The following is a 23,051-nucleotide window of genomic DNA, read 5'->3' as shown; positions in this document are numbered from 1 at the left end:
TTCGAATTAAGAGTATTGTAAAATTTACAGATTTCGTCATGACGGTGCAATTCCCTTAAATCGGTATCACACTGCAGATCTATAATCTGAAGTTGTAGTTCACTCGGTGCATTAACAATTTCTATTGAAAATGGGTCGCGCACTATTGCCAAACTTGTCTTAATTTTTTGGAAGTCACCAAATCTTCGTGAAAAGTCGTCATTCAAAGTGTTGATAATTTCACAACATTTTTCAAATTTATTTTCTGGAATTTTCAGCAACTTTGTGGTTGGAAAGTGGTCTACCTCGTTAATCAATAAATGTCGAAGGAACAACTGGAGTTTTAACTGAAAACCATTCAAACCTTTTACCATATCACTGTCGTATAAATTTTACCCTTGTACCACGGTGTCGAAAGTATTTAAGTGTGTCACGATGTCCAGGGTAAACGCAAAATCACAAATCGAGTTATTATCAGTTAATTCGGGAAAGTCCATAATATTTTTCACTTTTAAAAATAGAATGATGTCATCTTTAAGATCCCATACTCGCCGAAGAACTGTTCCTAAGCTAAGCCATCGAATTTGGCCATGATAAGGAATATCTGTGTACTTGGACTCAATATCTTGAAGAAAATTAACGAACTGTCTGTGTTCCAGACCCCTCGATCGTATTAAATTTACTAGTTTAATAATACAAGATGTAACATGTTCAACTTTTAACACATTTTTATATAATACTTGTTGAGGTATAATACAATGAATTGTAATTAAATTATAATCAGGATAATTTTCACCAATGTTATCCTCAATTTTCGCTCCAACAGGTCAAACTTGGTGCTCCGTAAGTTGTTATGCTTACCATTTTGTAAATTATATCTTGTTAAGCATTTTTCAACTTTTTCAAATATATCAGCTCCCGTTGTTTGGTCTTTAAGAGATTCCATTGAAAGCAGCTCTTCAATAATTTCAAAATTAGAGGTACATCCACGTATGAAAATTAATAACTACACAGCATTCTTTTGGTCGTTACTTTCGTCGAGAGCTATCGAGTACCATGTTATGGATTATAATAATTGCTCATTCAAATTTGTATTGATACATTCAATTCTTCTTACTACGATTCGCCGAGATAAACTTATATTCTCAAATTTGTGTTTAATGTCAGGACATATAATTTCACAAGCTTCAGTCACACATTCTTTAATATAGTCTCCAACAGAAAAAGGTTTGTTGCTTTTTGCAATTATATGAGAAATAACAAAACTTGCCTCTACAGTAGATTCTTGTTCCTTAGCTGCGTAAACACATTTTGTTGTCTAGATAAATTTTGAATCAATCCATCAGAAGTTTTCTTTCTCGCTTCCGGAGTTAAATTGGCACCATATTCGGAATTTTTAGTAAGTGTAAAGTGTGTGTTTAGGGTCAAATGGCACCAGGGGTTCCCCCCATCTCCGCGTTGCTTTCATTGTGGGTGAACCAGTTCGCTGGGAAATGCCAGAGATTTAAAAGTGTATGGATATTGTATATGTGTAGTGTCATGTACCGTTGTTCATCTGGTCGTTTAGCCGCTGGACCCCTACTGAGGCCCAACGTTGCCCCACTTTCGCCCCGTGGAGGCAGACCAGGAAACACCAGTAGACTAAGATTTACTCTGGCAGGTCCTGCCGCTTAATTTCCTGAGATTTCGGCGGCTAGGACCTAAAAAAAAAAAAAATCCATTAGGTTAGTGACGATGCACACACATATATATACACATGTACAATTACATACACGTGTATACATACACATATACGTTGGCGTGGGGGTATGATCGCTAAGGTTGTTATGCCGAATTTAGGCTCAAAGGATTTTTGGCACGTTAATTTTTGTTGTGTGGGGCTTTCGTTAGCGTAAAGACAGAAGTGGGGAGGAGACAGAAGACTGGGGGGTGAGAGACAGAAATATGGGACCAATAGAGTAGGTAGCCCCAATTTTCAGTGAGGCATGCCCATGCCCCACCAGAGTAGAAGATGTAGGGTGGCGAGAAGGGGAGGGAGCAAAGGTCGTCCCCTCCCCCCCAAGGATGTGGGAATAAAAGGTGAAGGGAGCTAGAGTGCCCTCTTCAGGTCGCCATCAGTCTGTTGGCAGTTATGCTGCTTTTTGTCTCTTCTCTGTTTTCAATGTCACTCATGGGGTAATCCCCGTCCTAACTTCTCTTCCAGTTGTCAGCGTTCCATTTGGTCGAGTCTGGTGTCCCGAGAATTTCGATTTTCTGTTTCATCTGGTAGCGTTTCTTGTCAGTCTCTGTGTTGATTGCTGTAGATTGCAATTGGCATTTTCCTCCTGGGGAATAGATCCTGCGCGAAGAGGGAGAGCACCCTGTATTCTTCCTCTGAGTCCAGGAAGTGGGACTCCAATCCCTTCGGAAGGTATCTGATTCTTGTTATGAGAATCCCTCTGAGGTCCTCATATTGTGGACATTCATAAGCTATGTGGCTTCAGCTTTCGCTCTCTCCACATGTACAGCTGGGATCGTCGGTGAGACCAAGCCCGAAAAGCTTTTCATTGTAAGGGCCATGTCCTGTTAACAGTGTTGTCATGTGGTACCCTGGGAAGTACCACACCGGTTGTTTTGGATATATCTTGCGGATGTCCGGTAGGAATTTTTTTGTCACTTCTCCCTTGGTGGTCTCAGTCCACCTTCTCTGCCAAAGGTTTAGGAGGTGGGTCTGTAACCTGACTTTTTCATTCTTTAGGCTGTTCGCCGGATCAGTCGTGTAGCCCTGATGGGTGGCAGCCACTCCCCTGGACAGCAGGAACAGCAACCCTGCCTGGATAACCTCTAGATCCATGGGGAGCACTCCAGCAAGCACCTGCAGTGCTGGGGTGCTTACTGTGCTGCAAGCTCGCGTTGTTGTGAGTAATATGGTCCTTTGGATCGTTTCAAGTGTTCTTCTGTTCACAACCAGTGCCGCTTTGGGAAACCACACCGCTGCTGCATAGGTGATTGCTGGTAGGAAAGTTGTTTTGTAGTATATTGACAGGGTTCTCTTTTTGAGACCCCAGTCTTTCTTTGTGATCCTGGCTACCATCCCAGAGTAGCCCCTGATTTTTCTCCGGATGTATTTCAGGTGCTGCTGGAAAGACAAGTTATTATCCAGGATTACGCCTAAGTACTTTAGCTCGCTCGCGAATTTTATGGTGACATTTTCAATTTTTATTTGCGGGGGCCGCCTCAATTGTAGTTTCCCTCTGAGGAGGATTGATGAGGTTTTTTCTGGTGAAATTCTTAATTGGTTTTTGGAAGCCCATTGTTGTAGCTGCTGTAGTGCCCGGTTTGCCAACACCTCCAGTTGGGCCCTGGAGTCTGCCTCCACTGTCAAGGTAAGGTCATCTGCGAACGCATGCGCTCCCACGGGTCCCAGGTCCATTTCTAGGAACTCATCGAGGACAATGTTCCACAGGAGTGGCCCCAGAACTGACCCCTGCGGACATCCTCTGTGCACCTCTCTCGTAAGTTTCTGGTACTGCACGTTTATCTCCACTATTCTTTGGGTTAGATAACTTTCGATGACTTTATACAAGTTTATGGGCACTCGGGCCTTCCTCAGCCTCGCCAGGACGCTTGGCCACCAAAGTGAGTTAAACGCCCCGGCAAAATCAACGGAAATGAGCAGCAAGTACTTTTGTCTGCAGTCTTGCACTATCTTGAGCAGGTTCCCCAGTGCATCCACAGTTGAGGTCCCCGGTCTGAAGCCATACTGGTTTGCGGATTGGAGGCCTGCTGTTTCATAGTGATTTGTTATTCTTTTATGGAGCAATCTTTCAAACAGCTTGCTGGCCACTGGGAGCAGTGCGATCGGTCGATAGGCCTCGGGGTTTTCTGGATTCTTTGTAGGATTTTTTAGTATTAATTTTAGGTTAGCTATTTTCCATGTAGTTGGGAATAGACCGGTTTCTAAGCATCTATTGTATAATGTGAGGAGTAATTGTGGCTGAAATTCCACTGTTTTCTTCAATATTTCGGGCTCAATGAGATCAAGGCCTGGGCATTTCTTGTTTCTGATTCGACGTGCAGCCTCGCCGAGTTCATCCAGGGTAAAGGGGGGTTCTATCTCTTGACTGTTGTAGTTGTTGTTGTTTTCACATATGTGTTGCTGTGCTGGTAAAATTGGCATTTCTAGTTTTAGGAATATTGCATCTAGGATGTTATTTATCGACTGCTCCCAAGTGGTGGTAAGATTTCCATGCTGGGTCCTGGTGGTAGCAATCACCTCCCCCCTGGGAAACTTATTGGTAGTTACCTTATAGACTACTCCCCAGGGGTCAGTGTTTCCGGTTGTGGAGACTAGGTGCTCCCAAGCTTGTCTTTTGCTTTTCTTGATGGCTTCGGTGTATTGGTTTCTGACTTGTTTATATCTCTGTCTTAATGCTTCGACTTCATTTGCTGGCCATGTTCTTCGGGCTCTTTGAAAGTCTTTTCTTTCTTTCATCATTCTCCGTCGGAGGGCTGCAATCTCCCGAGTCCACCAAGGGACCGCTCCCATTTGAGGATGTTTTTTCCTGATGGTTTGATTGCTTATGTCAATTATCAGTTCCGTGGTTGCCTTCTGTAGGTCATGTGGGTTGTTTCGTGGGTCCAGGGACGGCGGTTTGTTATGAATCGCTGTAGTTAAAAGCTCCTTGTATTTCGGCCAGTCTGCCTTGGCGACAGCGTATCTGTGGCGTATTTGCTTTACTATTTTTTCCCTTGTCAGTGCTCTAGTTATTTTGCAGGTGATGACTCGGTGGTCCACGCTTCCTCCACCCTCCAGTCGGCCACGTGGTTTGCCAGGTTTCTAGATGCCAGGGAGATATCTATAGTGGCCTCCCAGAGGGTGTTGCAGTATGTTGGTAACTGGTGCGGCTGGTTCAATACTGTGAACTGCGAACCCAGTATGAAATCCTCGAGCTGTTGCCCGTTTGCAGTTCCCCTTCGGTCAGCAGTGGCACTATGCCATAGCAGGGAGCGACAGTTGACGTCCGCTCCTATAATTATTTTTTCGTTTGGTAGGGTGTTCTGGAGGTGACGTAAGTAGCTAATTGTGGTCTCCATTTCCTGTCCCGGCCTGCTGTAGAGGGCCACAACATATAGGGAGCCCAGTGCTGTGATAATCTGGGCACAAGCAGCCCAGGCCGTACAGAGTTGGGTTATTTTGGTTGCGGTTATGTTTGCATTTCTGATTAGAACCGCTGCCCATGGGGTGTCCTCTTCAGTATGGATTACCTTATATCGGAGTGGGTACCTCGCTACCCGCCCTGCGTGGACGTACGGCTCTTGCAGAATAATTACGTCTATATTTTCCTCGTCAGCCTTGACCCTGATTTGGTCTGCCACTGCTTTGGCTCGCTGTGCATTTATTTGTATTATTTTGATCATTGTTTTATTATATTCTTTAGTTCTTGTCCCCATAGTTGATTCTATTTTGGTAGTTGCTCTTGGCTTTGAGATATGTCGGGCAATTGGGGTCCCTGATTGAGTGGGTATGATCCAGCTTCATGGACTTGCAGTTTGCGCAGGCAGCTTCTTTGTCTTTGTGCGGACAATCCTTAAATCCGTGTCCCTTCTCGGTGCAATGTCCGCACGTTGGGACCGTTTGGGAGCATACATGGGAGGAGTGGCCGAACTTGCAGCATCTAAAACATTTGGGAACTGCCACTCGTTCCCGAAAGCGATAGCTGCCCCATTCTATGTATACTCTTGTCCTATCTTTTAGGACTTGCCATGCCTCTGGGCTGAGTTCAACGCTCCAACTATTATTGATTCCGCCTCTTGCCTTTACGTGGAATTTTGGAGTTATTACATCATGCGGTTCCTTATCTGGTATTTCCTTTTGTATGTTTTTGTAGTATAGTTCTTCCACGAGCTGTGCCGCCGTAACTTCCGGGTTTACATCAAAGATTAATATTGATGGTCCTTTCCTTTTGGGTGGCTGGGCCGTAAGACCAAGGGAGTCTATTTTAGGGTTTTCTATTATGCTCTGTGCTTCTTGTCTGGTTTCTGTTTCTATCACCAGCCCTATGTCTCTCATTTTTCGCATTCCTTTAATTCTCGTGTGCCTGAGGTCCTCCCGCATGTTGTTGATTATCTTTGTTTTAAGCTCCTTGCTTGTGGAGATTTTACTTTCCTCCTTAGGTTTAAGGATCACTAGGTTTGGTGTGGGTAATAGGGCTCTCTTCCTCTGGTGCCCCTCTGCGGTCGATTGAGCTTCATTTGTTAATGGAGCCCTCAGCGCTTCCAAGTATGTCGGGGCGCGCTGTGGCATTTGTTTGGCCCCGCATTCCATATAGGCTTGTAGCCTTGTAGTAGCTTTTTGGCTTTCTAGGTATGTGTCATGGAGTATTGTCTCCATTTTGTAAAATATGGTCACTATTTGGGACCTCAGACCCGTAGATATCTTATTTGGGTTTTCTTTAAAAATATTCTCTAGGGCCGTTTTCAGTCTGAGGGATTGTTCATAGACTGAGCCCTCCAGCAGTGCATGGTGCAGCTGGGGCTCCTGCTGTCTTTCATTGTTTGCATCTCTTTGTGATGCTGTTGGTTCAGGTTGTTCGCTTGTTTCAGCCTGCGAGCGGGTCTCCCTTTCGAATTTAGGGTCCACTTCCTTTCGGTTTTTTCTCTTGGTTAAGGTGGCCCCGAAACGGGCCTCCTTCGTCTTGTCTGGTTGATCTATTATGGCCAGTTCGTCGCTTTGTTTCTGCGTCCGGGAGTCCTTAATTTTTACGTGTCTCCCTTCCATTGTTACGTATTCCGAATAATCGGGAGAGTTCGGATAATCGGGAATGCTTCAGTATATTCTGGTAGCTCTTTTAAAAATATGGCAGTTGTTACCCAACACAAGTTCGTAGGTTTATCTGTTGCTGCACAAACAGTTTTCAAAGATATTGACTATCCCCCACTTCACTTTGGAGGGGGGGACAACAGCCGAATGCAAAAATACCCTAGAAGAGTGGAACTACTTCTCTAGAGGATTTGTAGGGGGCGGCGAGCACAAAATGGCATTCAAAATACAGTAGTGTAGCCGAGAAGATAGTTCGCCCCTTACAGTGGGGAAAGTTTATGGCAGGGGAGGGGATACACGATATCCCATATTAGCTTTCTTCATAAAATCACTCAGTTTGTTGAAAGGTTGGGACCCAGTCACTGTCCAAGGTTACAGTCGCTATAGCACCTCCCTAGTCAAGGTGTCAGGTTGAGACGTGGCTGCCGCGTTCTGTCGGCAGCCTCTCTATAGCCCTTCCGTCAGCCACATGGTGACCATGCGGTCTGACAACAAAGGATACAGATAAATAACGCTTCAACCAGACGATGTTCCCAAGTAAATAACAAAAATATCTCACCAGCGTGATCCTCTGTTCTTTATAATCCTGTGTGCATACTTTTCTTGGGTTAAATAACACTTAAAACACATATTTAAAATCAAAAATTATGGAGCTGACTAAAACACGTCCGCACGGTAAGACGGCCATATTGCCTAGTCGGAATTTTTAGTAGTGAAATGTCTTTTAATATTGTACTCTTTCAACACTGAGACACTCTCCCGGCAGATGAGACAAATAGTCTCGTTATTTATGTTAGCAAAAAAATATTTTGTGTTCCACTCTTCATTGAAGGCACGATGCTCTTGTTGAATTTTTCTTTTTTTTTTTTAATTCATTTTTAAAAGGGTGTAAATATTATTTTTATCGCTACTGGCACCAAGATGATAACCGAAGATAATGCAAAAAAACTAACTGCAGGATGACCGTCAGAGCAAAACAGATTGGAACTGTGGCCGATCAGCAGCCCTATCCTATTACTCCGCCACCGTAACAAAGCCATTGTCGTCATCACCGGTTGTCTGTTACTGTAGTTTCGTGTGGTTAGTTTATAATCGCAAATTATACCGTTAAAAAAGCACTGGTTTGGCTTGCTCCGGTTCGCCCACAATTTCAAATTCTATTTCAATTTGAACAATACAGAGATGATAATACAATTTACAAGTCGACAAATTCTATAATGTATTACATATACAAATTTATTTTTCAAAAAGGCATTGCAAAAGCCATAAAATAAGTAAACTTTTTTCGAAAATACAATTAAAGCTCGTGGGCCGCACAAAAATATGCGGCTCGCGGGCCATAGTTTGCACAGGACTGTTCTAGAGTTTACACAGGTAAAGAACTCTTTGCTTTTTTTTTTGCATCCTTTGCCAAAGAGTTCTCATAATCTGCCTTTGCCTGCCTAATCTCCTTTGTGACTTGGTTACTGAACAGCTTATATCTAACATAGGCTTCCATGTCACCCATTAATTTATGTATCCCATGCATTTTTCTTTTCTGTCATAAAAAAAAAAAAAAAAGGTAAAGTGCAGCCATTATCAACCCACTGCAGAATGGAAGCCTCCTCAACAATTCATGCTGAGGGAAATGGAGCATAATCTGCCATGTTGGTCCAGTGCGGGTTGGCAGATCGACCATATTCAGCAGTCAGGGGCTTGAACCCCAGTCTACTCAAAGAGCATGTGCTACTGCACTCCCGCTCCTGACCACTCGGCTACTCATTAATTCATCTGACATCCATTTTGGCCTAAACCTTGAAAAATATTTCTTAGTTGGTATGTAAAGCCTAGTAGCTTCAAAGATAAATTCTTTGAATGCTTTCCATTTTGAATTTGCTGTTGGTAACATCATCAGTTGGTCCCACCGTACAGCATTTAAATACTGTCTCAGACCACCGCCATCACCTTTACGAAAGCAAACACCCTTCCCTTTACCCCTAATGGTAGTTACCTCTTTGAGTAAATTCTACTTCAGCACACTGTGATCACTGCCACCTAGTGGTTCATTTATCTGCAGACTCCTATTCTTTGCCGCCTTTTTTCACTTTCTTATTCCAAAGGTGTTTTTCCTTCTGCTTGGAAATTTGCTCATATCCAGCCAGTTCCTAAAAAGGGTGACAAATCCCTCCCATCCAATTATCGTCCCATTGCAATTACTTCTACTCTTTCTAAAGTAATGGAGAAATCAATTAACCGCCAACTCTTAAACTACCTAGAAACCTTCCGTCTGATCAACGATCGCCAGTGTGGATTCCGTCAGTGTCAATCCACTGGTGATATTCTGGCTTATGTTACCCATTTATGGACTAATTCAATGGAAAGGTTTGGTGAAACACAGGTAGTTGCTCTTGACATCTCAAAGGCTTTCGATCGTGTTTGGCATAAAGGTCTTCTAAACAAGCTTCCATCTTATGGTTTGCCAACTGTTTTTAGTAATTGGTTATCCAGTTTTCTCTCTGAACGCTCACTGAGGGTGATGGTAGATGGCTCTCTGTCTTCTAACTTCTCCACTAATGCCGGTGTCCCGCAAGGTTCAGTTCTTTCCCACACTCTTTTCCTCTTGTATATTAATAACCTTCTTTCATTGACTGGAAATCCTATCCATAGTTTTGCTGATGATAGCACATTGCATTCCACTTTCCATTTTGAGAAACCTTGTCCTGCTCAATCAGCTTCAACTTCTCGAAAATCTGCTACCAATTCCTTAAATGCCGATCTTCAGGTAATTCTCCAGTGGGGCAAAGACAACTTAGTTGATTTCAACCCTTCTAAAACTCAGTCTTGTCTTATATCTCGCAAAAAGGATTCTTCTGCTCCTATGATTATCTTTAGTGACACTGCAATTTCTAGGCAAAATGATATATCTCTTTTTGGGATTACTCTGACTTCTAATCTCTCTTGGCATAAGCACATTACAAATATTGCTTCCTCTGCATCTAAAACCTTGGTTTTCTCTTTCGCTCTTGGTGTTAACTTTTCTTCCAAACAGCTGCTCACTGCGTATAAATTGCAAATCCACACTGCCATGGAATATTGTTCCCACATCTGGGGTGGTGCCCCCAAAACCTCTCTCAGGCTTCTTGATTCCATTCAGAAGAGGGCAGTTAGGTTAATTAATGATTCATCTCTAACAGAGTCTCTCCACTCGCCGTCTCATAGACGTACTGTTTCTGCTGCGGGCCTGTTCTACAGATACTTCCATGGGCACTGTTCTTCTGAATTGGCTTCTATAATTCCAAATCTCTCTTTCAAAACAGTCCGAACACGTGCCGCCACCAGCCAACATCCATTTACTGTCCAACTTCAAACCCACAGAACCAACTTTTCATCTTCCTCATTTATTCATTCAACTGCTGTTTTCTGGAACAACCGTCCTTCATACGTATTTCCTGAAAATTACAATCTACAGAAGTTCAAGTCCAATGTCAACAAATATCTTCTTTCGTCTTCTCAACCTCCAACCCAAGCACGGTACTAAGTACTATAGGTTCAAATATCTTTCGTGTTTGGGGTTTACATAAAAAAAAAAAAAATCACTACTGATAATCAGATTAAGAGTATTACTCCCTCTGGTTGTCTCTCGAACATGCTGATGTAGAAAACAATCATCCAATAAATCCACAAAAGCCTTGCTAGTGTGTGAGTGACCAACCCACAAATTCCAGTCAATATATGGGAAATTAAAATCCCCCATTACAAGATTCTCTGATTTACTGGCCCACTTTAATTCCCTGTACAGTTTCTTATTATACACATCAGAGTCATTAGGCCTATAGCACACTCCTACTCATCAATTTTGATCTCCCAATGTCACACCAAACTGACTCGACACTGCACTCCAGCGATGTCGACTGGCTTCACTTCCTTGGATTTTATGTGTTTCTTAACTAATAGCATAACCCCTCCTCCCTTCCTGTACACATTGTACTCCCCAAATTCCAATTCTGCACTGCTTATGTCTGTGTGACACGACTTCTCTGATATCCCAACAATATCTGCCTTTGATGTCACTAGCATTTCAAGCTCATCGAATTTATTAACTATACTCTTAGCATTGGTGTACACACAAGTATACATACACCTGTTTTTATTCTTAACTACCCTAACACAGCTCATGTATTTACTTGTTCTGCAATGGGTCCCAGCAGTCTCTGGAATTCCCTGCACCTTGTTTTCCAGGCTGCTGCTGCTCATTTCAATAGAAGCAGTGCAAGAATCACTTTCACCTCTGCCAGTGGCTACTGTTAATCTATTAGTCCTTGTATCCCCCCAAGCTAGCAGTTTTCTGGCCCACCTAACGCTGCCTCGATAGCATCAGCAAATATTCTTGCACCCTTTCTATTTAAGTGTATCCCATCCCTGTAGAAGCAGTCTCTCCTATTAACAAGTACAGATCAGGCTGAAAAAAAATTCTACCCCTCGAGCCTTGCACAATCTTTCCAGGGCCAAATTGATCAACAAGGCTCTCATCATATACTCCCTCCTATCGTGTCTGGCCAGAATTGCAGACACTTTCAAATTCAACCCTTATTCATGGCTGTTTTCAACAGTGACCTGTATTGTTAAATAATTCCAGTGGTCTCCTATTCTTAATATCATCTTTTAAGGGCACAAAAGGTAATATTGTACAATCATTATCACCTTTTGTGCCCTTAAAAGATGATATCCGCTCTACAATGTCATCAACCTTTGCCCCTGGTCCTGCTCGAATTACCAACAACACACTGGAATACACACAATAATTAGTCACTAATCATTCACAGTGCAACTTTGACTAACAATTTAACTTTTTTTTTTTTTTTTTTCATTTAGTCCCTCTGCCTCTATTCTTTGAAACAGCCTTCCTCCATTATGCATTTTCCTGATATTAGAGTACAGAAATATGAAAATTCCAGGGTTACTTTCTTATTCCTTGACACATAGAATAATTATTAGAGGTACACAAAAGATGTGTCTACTATGAACTGCTTAATCACTTAAGATTTGAATTCAGAGACAGCAAAAATAAGCTGTTTATGCCCTAACACAGGCACATTTAAAAAAAAAAAATGCGAAGTTTTAGTGTAATAACATCAAGCAAGTGATGTCATTATGTATGCAATAGAAACATTGCCATTTATAAGAAAATTCTCACCAACCCTGTCAGGATATACATATACGTTACAAATATATACTATTTTAAGTAAAAACTATCCACCAAATTCATACGTTAATAGAAAATAAAAGATCACAAAATTCTGTAGCAACCAGGGATGCAAGGAGAGTACTGGTACATAGATGGAATCTGTCAAAGACCATATTAAGGCGAAGTTTTTGAACACTCGAAAAGACCACAAAAACTAATGAATCTCAATTACTTAGATCCACCATTCCATATTAGTGAATTAAATATCAAGACTTGACAAGGTCAAACTGAAGCTTGCAATCCACACATGCTCTCAGAGAAATATGGATTGAAAAATCTGAATTAACAAGAAATTTGAAAAAATAAAAAATGCACAAGGAGCAGCCAATATCTAAAGATTTTAATACCAGTTGTTTACGTTTTTCAAGAAACTAACTTTTATTTATAAAAATATATATTGGCAGCAATGTCTTGCCTCAGGAGAATATAAAAATTTTCCAGACAATTAGTTTATTTACATATTTCGCTACTGGGAAGACAGACTTTCATTGCCCCCCACACCCCTGCCTCAAAATATCTAGCACCTTCATTTTAAACAGCCCTACCTGATAGTTTAAATAGCCCTTTTAATTTTTAAACAATATTTTCATAACCTTTTACTTTTTTTTTTTTTATTTATGTTGTTGGATTTTACACACATTGGTGACCTAGGCCATATTATGCCACAGTGTATTATGTCTGTATAAATGTGTTTGTGGGTGGATTTGCACGTTAGGTAGGCTGAAAATCATGAAGTAATTAACAGGGAAAAGTCCTATTCTCTGCCTAAGACCTCTAGTTGCGGACAGGAATCGAAACTCGATATCTCCAAATGAGTGATAAGTGGAAAACTCACTATACTGTCATGGACTTTATTAATTAACATGATTAATGCTACAAAATACTGATCTGTAAAAACTCACCTCCATTTCCCATCTTCCAAATCCCATAATGTCTTCTTTAACAATAATAGGTAGTGGATCCAAACGACCTAAAACAAAAATAAAATAATAAATTCCATTAAAGACTTAAATACTATATATATATAAACTATTATACAATTCAAATGTAACATATATTTTTTAAGTTATAAAATAAAAAATTATTTGATATAAATCAAATAATTATTTATTTTATTTTATTTTACTTGTAAAAATTCTGGTAGGACAATAAAGAATGAGCATTAATTTGTCTGAATTGATGACTGCAATATGCACTAAACAACCATACTGATTTGGAGACTGAGTTTATTAAAACAAAAAAATAAAATAAAATAAATAAAAAAACAAATCCCAATTCGGGTTTCATTACCATGAAAAAATTTTGGGTGTAAGCACGATACTGAAATTATGAATAGTAAATAGTGTTTCATTACGATTTATATAATTTAATTAACGAAACATACACAATTAACAAATAAGTACAGAGTTCACTTATATAATAAAAAAATAGTATGATATCTAAAGTAACCATATTCAACAAAGGTTTTTGATAAAAGTATATCTAACAGTATTATTTGAGTTTTAATGAAATTCATTAAACCTCAGCATAAATGATAATACTTCTGTGGAACTGACTAGTATCATCTAAACTTTTTCCTGTGTAATATGAAGAGGTAGTTTCAGCCATTCAGATTAGCATAAAGACTGGCCAGGCAATGAAGCATCTTTCTTAGTACTTCTGCAAACTGCATGTTCATAAAGTATACTTTTTACTTTAAGAACGGAAATCTGGAGTTTCTGCTATAAAATCTGAAACTAGTTAAATCATTAGGTGAAAAACTTATTACCATACCATATGATATAGTAATAACCTGTGCTTAGGAAGTCATTAACAACTAAGCAACTAGTGCATACTGAATTGAATGCACTGTGTGCTGCAACAGACATACAAGGCAATTCCTTACTTTCAAGTCTACATCAGCCAATGATGTCTCAAGCTCACTTTCAGTTTCACGATTACTTCTTTAACATCTTCAAATATCTGCTACAGTCATCCCTGAAAACCCAACAAAGCCACATTTCTGGTTCAGGTCAGCAGCATCATCTTTTGTATCAGAAAACCTACAACTGTTCTTATTGTAACATTGAGAACACTTGTGTCTTATGTAGTTTGCCATGGTTAGTGATTTTATAAAGTTCCAGGCTCCTTCATATCATCTGAAGGAGACCTATCTTTGTTGGCCAACAGTAGCATACAGAGAATCAGTTGACCCAAAACTGTTCATCCTGAAACACTGAGAAGACACTGTTAAAAATTCTCTGAGGCTACAAGCACGATACATATTAACATCTATACAACACCAACCAAAACTAGCTAAAAAGAATATCTTCCGTGAATAAAATATATTATAATATCTCAAAATTCCATTACAACACTTTCAGTTTTATTGAAATTTCCACTATAATGAAAATATATCCAGGTCCCAGGCAATAACCATATTATTAACACTTTGTAAGTCTTGTCTGAACAAAATATTCAGAATAATGAATTATTTTAAAAGTCCACCTACAAATGTACTGGTTTAGAAAAAAAAGTAAAATTTTTGTGGAAAAATTATGAACAGCAATTGGTAGCCCAAACTGCAAAGCGAGTTATGGGAGTCTTCGCATTAAGAAAAATATGGCCGTTTTTACAAAATACAGTAAAAGAACTCAATATTATGCCCTCTAAGTTTTCCACAATTTTGAATGAGTTAGGCCTATCCCCCCCCCACCCCCACTGCAAGCAACTGGTACAGCTTTTTGGCAATACAGCTATTCCCCAGCTTACGTAATACTTGACTAAGGGAAATTTGACCTTGCGCAAAGTTTTTGCCAGCAGGTGCAATCATAAAAAAAATCATGGAAACATACTTTGCATCCCGTAGGAATAAATGGAGGTATCGTGAAAATACCATAATGTGAACCCAATAACACTTTTTTTTTTTTTTTTTTTTAATTTGTTTCAAGACCTTGGAATTTGAAAAATTCGCTATATAACTAAGCTATTTATCTCTCTAAAAGGTCATTTTTATAATGGAAATTGCACTACACTTTCATCGTTATCATATGTTCTGTTATAAGAATCAATTTTGAAAGTCTTTGTGATATTTTTCTAAAACACATTTCTGGAGGTCACTACCATAAAACAATAAAAATAATGTGCACTTTCCAGTTTATTGGGCTTTTCTGTTGGTGCAATCTATTATAAATGGGTAGTAAACTCAATCTTATTGCATTTGCGATATTACCGAATAACTGGAATTCTGTCAGTTTTTACGTTATGGTGAAATGAGTTTCCCTTCACTGAAATCTTCAATCATAAAAAACAAATAACTTTTCAGAATCTTCTCTTTATTCTTATTTACGTATTACAATGGTGAAGGGAAAGGGACCAACAGAAAGGGCAACTGCTGGCAGTACTAAGAAACAAAACAAAATCGATTTAGAAATTAAAATGATTAATTAAGAATTACGAAGCAGGACAAAGTTTGTCATCTATTGCACAAACTCCAAGAATGGGTGGTTTAATAGGTTCAAGCATCGTGCTGGTTTCCACACATTAAAATAGGTGGTGAAGTCGCCAGTGCAGATTCTGCAGCTGCAGAGAATTTGTGAGGTGTTGGAACCCCCCCCCACCCCTTATAAATCTCCACAGCCCTCAACTTCTGCAACAGTGTGCTTATCAGCTGGAGAGTTAATTCTGGCAACGATGCTCAAAAGGTAACACTTGCTGACATTATGCCTGTCTCCTCTCTCTTTTTGTAATTTTATACACTTTTGTAATTTTTGCTGTGCATGAGATAAAAAAATTGATTAAATAATACTATTTATATGTTCGTCGAACATTTCTTTTTTTCGCTTCAATCAAATTTGTGAGTGCTGCATAAGCATTTAGGGAAATTCCGACTTACATAAAGTTCCGCGGAATGCAACCGTTAAGTAAGTTGGGGAGTGGCTGTACTTCACATACACAAAAAAAGAAAAAAAAAAAAAGAAAGAAAGAAAAAAAAAATCAAATGTGTGTTTCTGATTTTCGGTACCTGTATTTACCTTTTCCCCACTTTATTTTGTAGGGTAAATTTTTTTAAAAAATTCTAAAATTGAAGAAAATATGCAAACAGGAATGAAACAGGCCTTGTATTTTAATGATTTCTAGCTGCTTCACTAACAGCTCACAGAAAAATTATCAGAATTGGTGCAAGGTGAACCCGAATATTTTGCATTTTATGGTAAAATAAAACAATATGTCATATCTACTATAACATATTGCTTACAAATAAAATATTCTTTCAAAAATATTTTCTGAAAAAACTATTTTTACTTTTGCAGTACATATATTTTGTCATTTTATTTACCTATTATTGATTTTAAAGGTTGATATTTAAAGTAAAATATAGAAAGCAGAAATTACCACTTCTACATACTAAGAAGTAGTAATTTAGAAGTCCTGCAATATTTATTTCAACAAATAACAGATATTTTGATCTTCTACAGGAATCGGATACACTTAAATAGGGTGCAAGAATATTTGCTGATGCTACTGAGGCAGTGTTAGATGGGTCGGAAAACTAATAGCTTCGGGAGATACAAGGACTAATAGATTAACAGTAGCCACTGGCAGTGGTGAAAATGATTTTTGCACTGTTTCTATAGGAAATGATCGGCAGCCTGGAAAACAAGATGCAGGGTATTTCAGAGACTACTGGGAGTCATTGCAGTACAAGTGGGTTGTGTTAGGGTAGCTAAGAATAGGAACAGGTGCATACATACTTGCTTATATACACCAATGTGCATATACACCAAGTTTGGTAAATAAACTTGATGAATTTCAGGTATTGCTCAAAACATCAAAGGTAGATATTGTTGGGATATCAGAGACGTGGTGTCACACAGATATAAGGAATGCAGAACTGGAATTTGGGGAGTACAACATTTACAGGAAGGATAGATAGATAAGAAGGGAGGATGGGTTATGCTATTAGTTAAGAAACACAAAATCCAATTAAGTGAAGCCAGTAGACATCGCTGGACAGTGCAGTGTCAAGTCAGTTTGGTGTGACAAAAGCATTGGGAGATCAAAATTGAGACTAGGAGTGTGTTATAAGCCTAATGACTCTGATGAGTATAATAAGAAACTGTACAGGGAAATAGAGTGGGCCAGTAAATCAGAGTCTTATAATGGGGGATTTTAATTTCCCAGATATTGAATGGAATTGGTGGGTTGGTCACTCACACACTAGCAAGGCTTTTGTGGATTTATTGGTTGATTGTTTTCTACATCAGCATGTTCGAGAGGCAACTAGAGGGAGTAATACTCTTAATCTGATTATCAGTAGTGATTCTTCATGCATTAAGAATCTGCAGATAAATGAACCACTAGGTGGCAGTGATCACAGTGTGCTGAAGTAGAATTTATTCAAAGAGGTTAACTACCATCAGGGGTAAAAGGATTTGGTTTGGTTTGGGTTTTATTGGTGCATCAGCAACTGAGGCTATAACGTGCAGGGTAAAAGGAAGGGTGCTCGCTTTCGTAAAGGCGACTAAGGCGGTCTGAGACAGTATTTAAATTCTATACGGTGGGACCAACTGATGATGTTACCAACAGCAAATTCAAAATGGGAAGCATTCAAAGAATTTATCTTGGAAGCTACTAGGCTATACATACCAACTAAGAAATATTGTTCAAGGTTTAGACCAAAATGGATGTCAGATGAATTAATAAGACATATGGCAGAGAAGAAAACTGCATGGGATACATATAAATTAATGGGTGACATGGAAGCCTATGATAGATATAAGGTGATCTGTAACCAAATCACAAAGGAGATTAGGCAGGCAAAAGCAGATTATGAGAAATCCTTGGTAAAGGATGCAAAGAAAAACAGAAAAGAGTTCTTTACTTATGTAAACTCTAGAAGAAAAGGGATAAATAAGATTGGTCCACTGGATATTGATGGTTCAACTGTTGGTGATCCTGCTCATGTGGCTAACAAACTAAATGAGTATTTTGCAGCTACATTCACACATGAGGAGTTATTCAGGGAGGAGAATGCCAGAGGTGAATAAAACTCTGGCAGTGAGCTAGATGATTTTTGTAATAACTGAGAGGAAAGTGGAGGACAATTTGTTATGATAAGAATAAAAAAGGCACCCGGGATGGATGGGATCTATCCAGTTATATTAAAGGAGGCAGCAAAGGAAGTAAGCAAATACTTAGCCATAATTATGAGAGCTTCTTTGGACTCGGGGGGAGGTATCCATGGACTGGAGATGTGCAGATGTGACCCCAATTCACAAAGGAGGATGAAAGGGCAACACAAGTAATTATAGACCTGTTAGTTTAACTTCTGTTCCATGAAAATTAATGGAGGCACTGGTTAAAGAAGCACTGCAAGATCATCTAGACAAGACTTCAGTTATAGCTTGGACACAGCATGGTTTTGTTAAGGGAAAGTCTTGCCTGACCAATTTAATTGCATACTATGATGTGGTTACAAAGGAAGTGGATGCAGGGAATAACTTTGATATCATATATTTGGATAAAAAAAAACCAAATATATGATATCAAAGGCTTTTGATATCATATTCGATGTGCAAAAGTATCAAAAGAAAGGCTTTTGATACTGCTGCACGTGGAAGACTGCTGAAAAAATTGGAGCAGTGTGGCATTGGAGGCAAATTGGTCTCAATTCTAATATCAACGATGTCACTTGCATTCTACCAAACCCAATGTACTTTTTCAGACAGAATCTCAGTTATCAGTTGATTCAACCACTGCTCATCTCAGTTGCCCAGATTGTTTGCTGTATGATTCCTTTCAAGGTTTCTTTCATTCATATTGTTCAAGGTTTAGACCTAAATGGTTATCTAATGAACTAATGAGACTCGTAACAGAGAAGAAAAATGCATGGGATGCATATAAATTATCAAGCAACACAGAAGCCTATGGCAGATATAAGCTAAGTCTATAATCAGGTCACAACAGAGGTTACACAGGCGAAGGCAGATTAGGAGAAATCCTTGGCAAAAGATGCTAAGAAAAACAGCTAGGATTTCTTTACTTATATAAACTCTAAAAGGAAGGGGATGAATCTGATTGGTCCACTTGACATCGATGGTTTGACTGTTGATGATCCTGCTCAGATAGCAAACAAACTGAATGAGTATTTTGTATCTACATTCACACATAAGGAATTATTAAGGTTTGAAAATGGCAGGTTATCAAATTGTAGCGGGATACTTTATGATTCTGTAATAACTGAGAGCAAAGTGGAGGAGAAATTGAAGTTAAATATAAGAAAAGCACATGGGGTGAATGGGATCTATCCAGTTATATTAAAGGAGGCGGAAAGGCAACTAAGCAAAACCCTTAGCCATAATTATGAGAGCATACTTGGACTCAGGGGAGGTTTCCACGGACTGGAGATGTGCAAATGTATCCCCAATTCACAAAGGGGGATCGCAGAGTGACACGAGTAATTACAGACCAGTTAGTTTAACTTCTGTTCAGGGTAAAATAATGGAGTCACTGGTTAAAGATGCACTGCAGGATCATCTAGACAAGACTGCAGCAATAATTCAGACACAGCATGGGTTTGTTAAGGGAAAGTCTTGTCTGACAAATTTGATAGGATATTATGATGTGGTTACAAAGGAACTGGATGCAAAAAATAATTTTGATATCATATATTTGGATTTCAGGCAAGCTTTTGACACTGTTGCGCATGGAAGATTATTGTACAAATTGGAGGAGAATGGTATTAAGGGTAAGTTGCTACAATGGATAAAAGGATGGTTAAGTGGGAGAAGACAGAGGGTGGTAATGAATGGGTGCTGCTCTTCGTGGACTAATGTTATTAGTGGAGTCCCACAGGATTCGGTGTTAGGTCCACTGTTGTTTTGTATATTTATCAATGATATTGATGAAGGTATATCAGGCTTATTGTCGAAGTTTGCAGATGATACAAAGATTGGCAGGGTTGTTAATGACAGTAATGGCAGTGCGCTACTGCAACAGGATCTAGATAATTTGGGCAGATGGGCTAAGAAGTGGCAACTGAAGTTTAACCTTGACAAATGCAAAGTACTGCATATGGGTAGAAGTAACCCCAGAGAAACATACCAACTGTGTGGTACTATGCTTAAGGTGGTAGAAAATGAAAAAGGCCTGGGAGTAATTGTGCAGTCAGATATGAAGTTTTCTGAGCAATGCAGACAGGCTGCCAGGGCAGGTCGTGGGGTTTTGTCAATGATATACAGGCGGGTCTCGATTAAAGCGATTAATTCGTCCAGCGAGTGCCTCGCGTAAAACGGAAACGCGTTAATCGAATATCATAACCAATACGAAAAATTATAATTGGTCCTTGACCTTCTGGAATGTCCATAAAGAATTTTAAAAATACCTTTTAAATAACTTTTTAACTGTATATAATGTAAAAGATAATGAAAATAATTATGGAATTAAATGTTTATTGCATAAAACAGCGGTTCTTAAACTATGCGCTGCGGAATATTTTAAATTTTCGAAGGAAACACAGCGATACTCGACATCTGTCGGACACCGCGCGAACTACTAGCTCGAGGTAGTTCACAGTTTCAACATATTTTATTAAGTTATTTGGACCTAACTACTAAATGAAACTGTTAGGTATTTCTTTTGGTCTGGGTGCGCCTTGAAAAAATTACTGAGACATTAAAGGTGCCGTGAACCAAGAAACTTTGGGAACCTCTGACATAAAATACACAATGAAGAAATTACTGTTGAGGAAATATTTGAACAGTGTTGAATTTCTCTTTTCATCAATCAATTTCCGATAGCTGACAACAATCTTCTCTGGGCCCGGGCAAAATAAATATCGCAGAGAACAGCAAACCTTTTGTTTGAGGTTCTATGCGATACGAATGATTTCATCTAATTCTTTTACCATTATCTCCTTCGCGGTAACATTTTCATCTGGCTCATTTAAAAATTTGAATTTTTAAATGCTAGTCTGCATTGACTTTATTAGCAGGAGACAAACACATCTTCTTCCGATGGTTGATGGAACACACCCAGGCAGGCAGCAGGCAAACATTTGATTATTGACCGTATGACTCGCGGTAAGCTTAACCCGCGATTCAAATGTTTTTAAACTATCGCATAAAAAAAAAAAAAAAAGATTGCGTTAACTGGAAATTTGCATCGTGTAAAGTGAAAAGTGGTATCATTTTTCAAATAGCGTTAATTGAATATCACGTTAATCGAACTTGCGTTATGCGAGGCTTAGCTGTATAGGAATTTTGCTAGCAGGGAAAAGGAGGTGATTGTCCCTTTGTATAAGGCAATGGTCAGGCCACGCCTTGAGTACTGCATACAGGTCTGGAGGCCTTATTTTAGGAAGGATGCAGATTTACTTGAGCGTGTACAGAGAAGGGCAACAAGATTGGTGAGAGGAATGAAGGGATCCTCTTACCAAGAGAGGCTTAAGTTCTGCAAATTGCAGTGGCTGGAGACTAGGCACCTGCACGGTGATCTGATTGAGGTGTATAAGGCCTTGAATGAGCTGAGCACGCTGAATTCTGATGGGATCCTTTGTTCCGATTACGAACCTACGGGGGCATAAATTCAAATTAATAAAGGACAGATATAGAATAGATGTGTGGAAATTTGCCTTTAGCCAGCGGGTTGTTAATTGCTGGAACAAACATCCATCTGTCGTGGAGGCTGATAGGTTGAATAAATTTAAAGAGGACCTAAACAGGCATTTGGAGGGAATGTTGTGATTTTTTTTTTTTTTTGACTGATGCTGCATAAGCTCATACACTTGCTTTCTTGCATCACATGCCACCACCACTACTACTACTACTACTTTCACCTCTAAGGTGGTACTTGTGCATATGTCCGTTCCGATATTCCCTGTCAGACACTTGTTAATTTGTAATCTGCTCTTTTCGATTTTCTCTGGCTTAAACTCTTTCTACCTAATTGAGTCAAATTCATCTGTTGTCTCTACCATTCTCCCAACTCCATCCACTAATCACTTGGAGCTCTTTGACTTTCTCTCTTCACAACTTGACTTTCTCCAGTCCATCTTTCCTAACAGTGAGGTAATTTTCCTTGCGAGTTTAATGTTCACAACTCCAGGTGTCTTCTGTTTTCTAGTCATACTGACCCAGCTAGTCGAGATGCTGAGGCTTTTGCAATTTCTAATGACCTTGCACAGATTGTTCATTAACCTACACTAAAGGTGGTCATCCTGCATATGTCCGCTCCGATATTCCTCGTCAGAGACTTGTTAACTTGGAATCTCCTCTTTTCGACCTTCTCTGGCTTAAAATCTCTCTACCTCATTGAGTCAAATTCATCTGTTGTCCCTACCGTTCTCCTAACTCCACTAATCACTTGGAGCTCTTTGACTTCCTCTCTTTGCAACTTGACATTCTCTAGTCCATCTTTCCTAACAGTGAGATAATTTTCCTTGGTGATTTTAATGTTCACAACTCCAGCTGGCTTCCGTTTTCTAGTCACACCGACACAGCTGGTCAAGATGCTGAGGCTTTTGCAATTTCTAATGACTTTGCACAGATTGTTCATTTACCTACAACAATACCAGACAATCCCAACCATACAGCCAACACATTTAATCTTTTTCTCACAAACAACTCTTCTAAGTACACAGTCGAAGTGAGTGTTCCTTTAGGTACCTCAGATCACAATTTGGTGATTGTCTCTTCTCCAATGGAGCATTTATCTCACGGCTATTCCCAACCTCGTATTGTTTGGCATTACAAGAATTCAAAATGGGATAACCTGCGAGATTTCTTTTCTTCTTTGCCTTGGTCGGATTACTGTTTCAAAACTTCTGATGTCAACATTTGCTCAGATCGTGTCAGTTTGTTTGTTTGTTATTTGGCTTTTAGGAGCATTAGCAACTAAGGCCATATTGCTCCGGGATATGCGGTGGTCATTCCCTGACCTTTCCGCATCCTCCGTATTTGATGGTGATGGGCTCGAACCCCGGTCTAATCAAGAAGCATGTGCTACACACTGCTGCCCCTTCCCACCTGGTTACGGAGGCGCCTCAGATCGTGTCAGTGAAATTAT

At 39.5% G+C, this 23,051-nt stretch overlaps 1 protein-coding gene across 3 annotated transcripts in view; it reads right to left on the bottom strand.

Annotated features, from left to right (window-relative positions):
* Positions 1–23,051, bottom strand: part of LOC150080207 (uncharacterized) — a 441,155-nt gene that overhangs the window by 213,577 nt on the left and 204,527 nt on the right. For all 3 annotated transcript variants that reach the window (XM_090382091.1, XM_090382092.1, XM_090382095.1), the window contains one exon: positions 12,908–12,975. In XM_090382091.1, the coding sequence (XP_090238217.1) occupies positions 12,908–12,975 (68 nt within the window). The remainder of the gene's footprint in view (positions 1–12,907; positions 12,976–23,051) is intronic.

This window comes from Mastigoproctus giganteus, chromosome 9 (assembly GCF_048544385.1).
Source record: "Mastigoproctus giganteus isolate SK-2022 chromosome 9, ASM4854438v1, whole genome shotgun sequence".
In the NCBI taxonomy this organism is placed as follows: domain Eukaryota; kingdom Metazoa; phylum Arthropoda; class Arachnida; order Uropygi; family Thelyphonidae; genus Mastigoproctus; species Mastigoproctus giganteus.
This window is presented reverse-complemented; position numbering and strand designations above follow the sequence as displayed.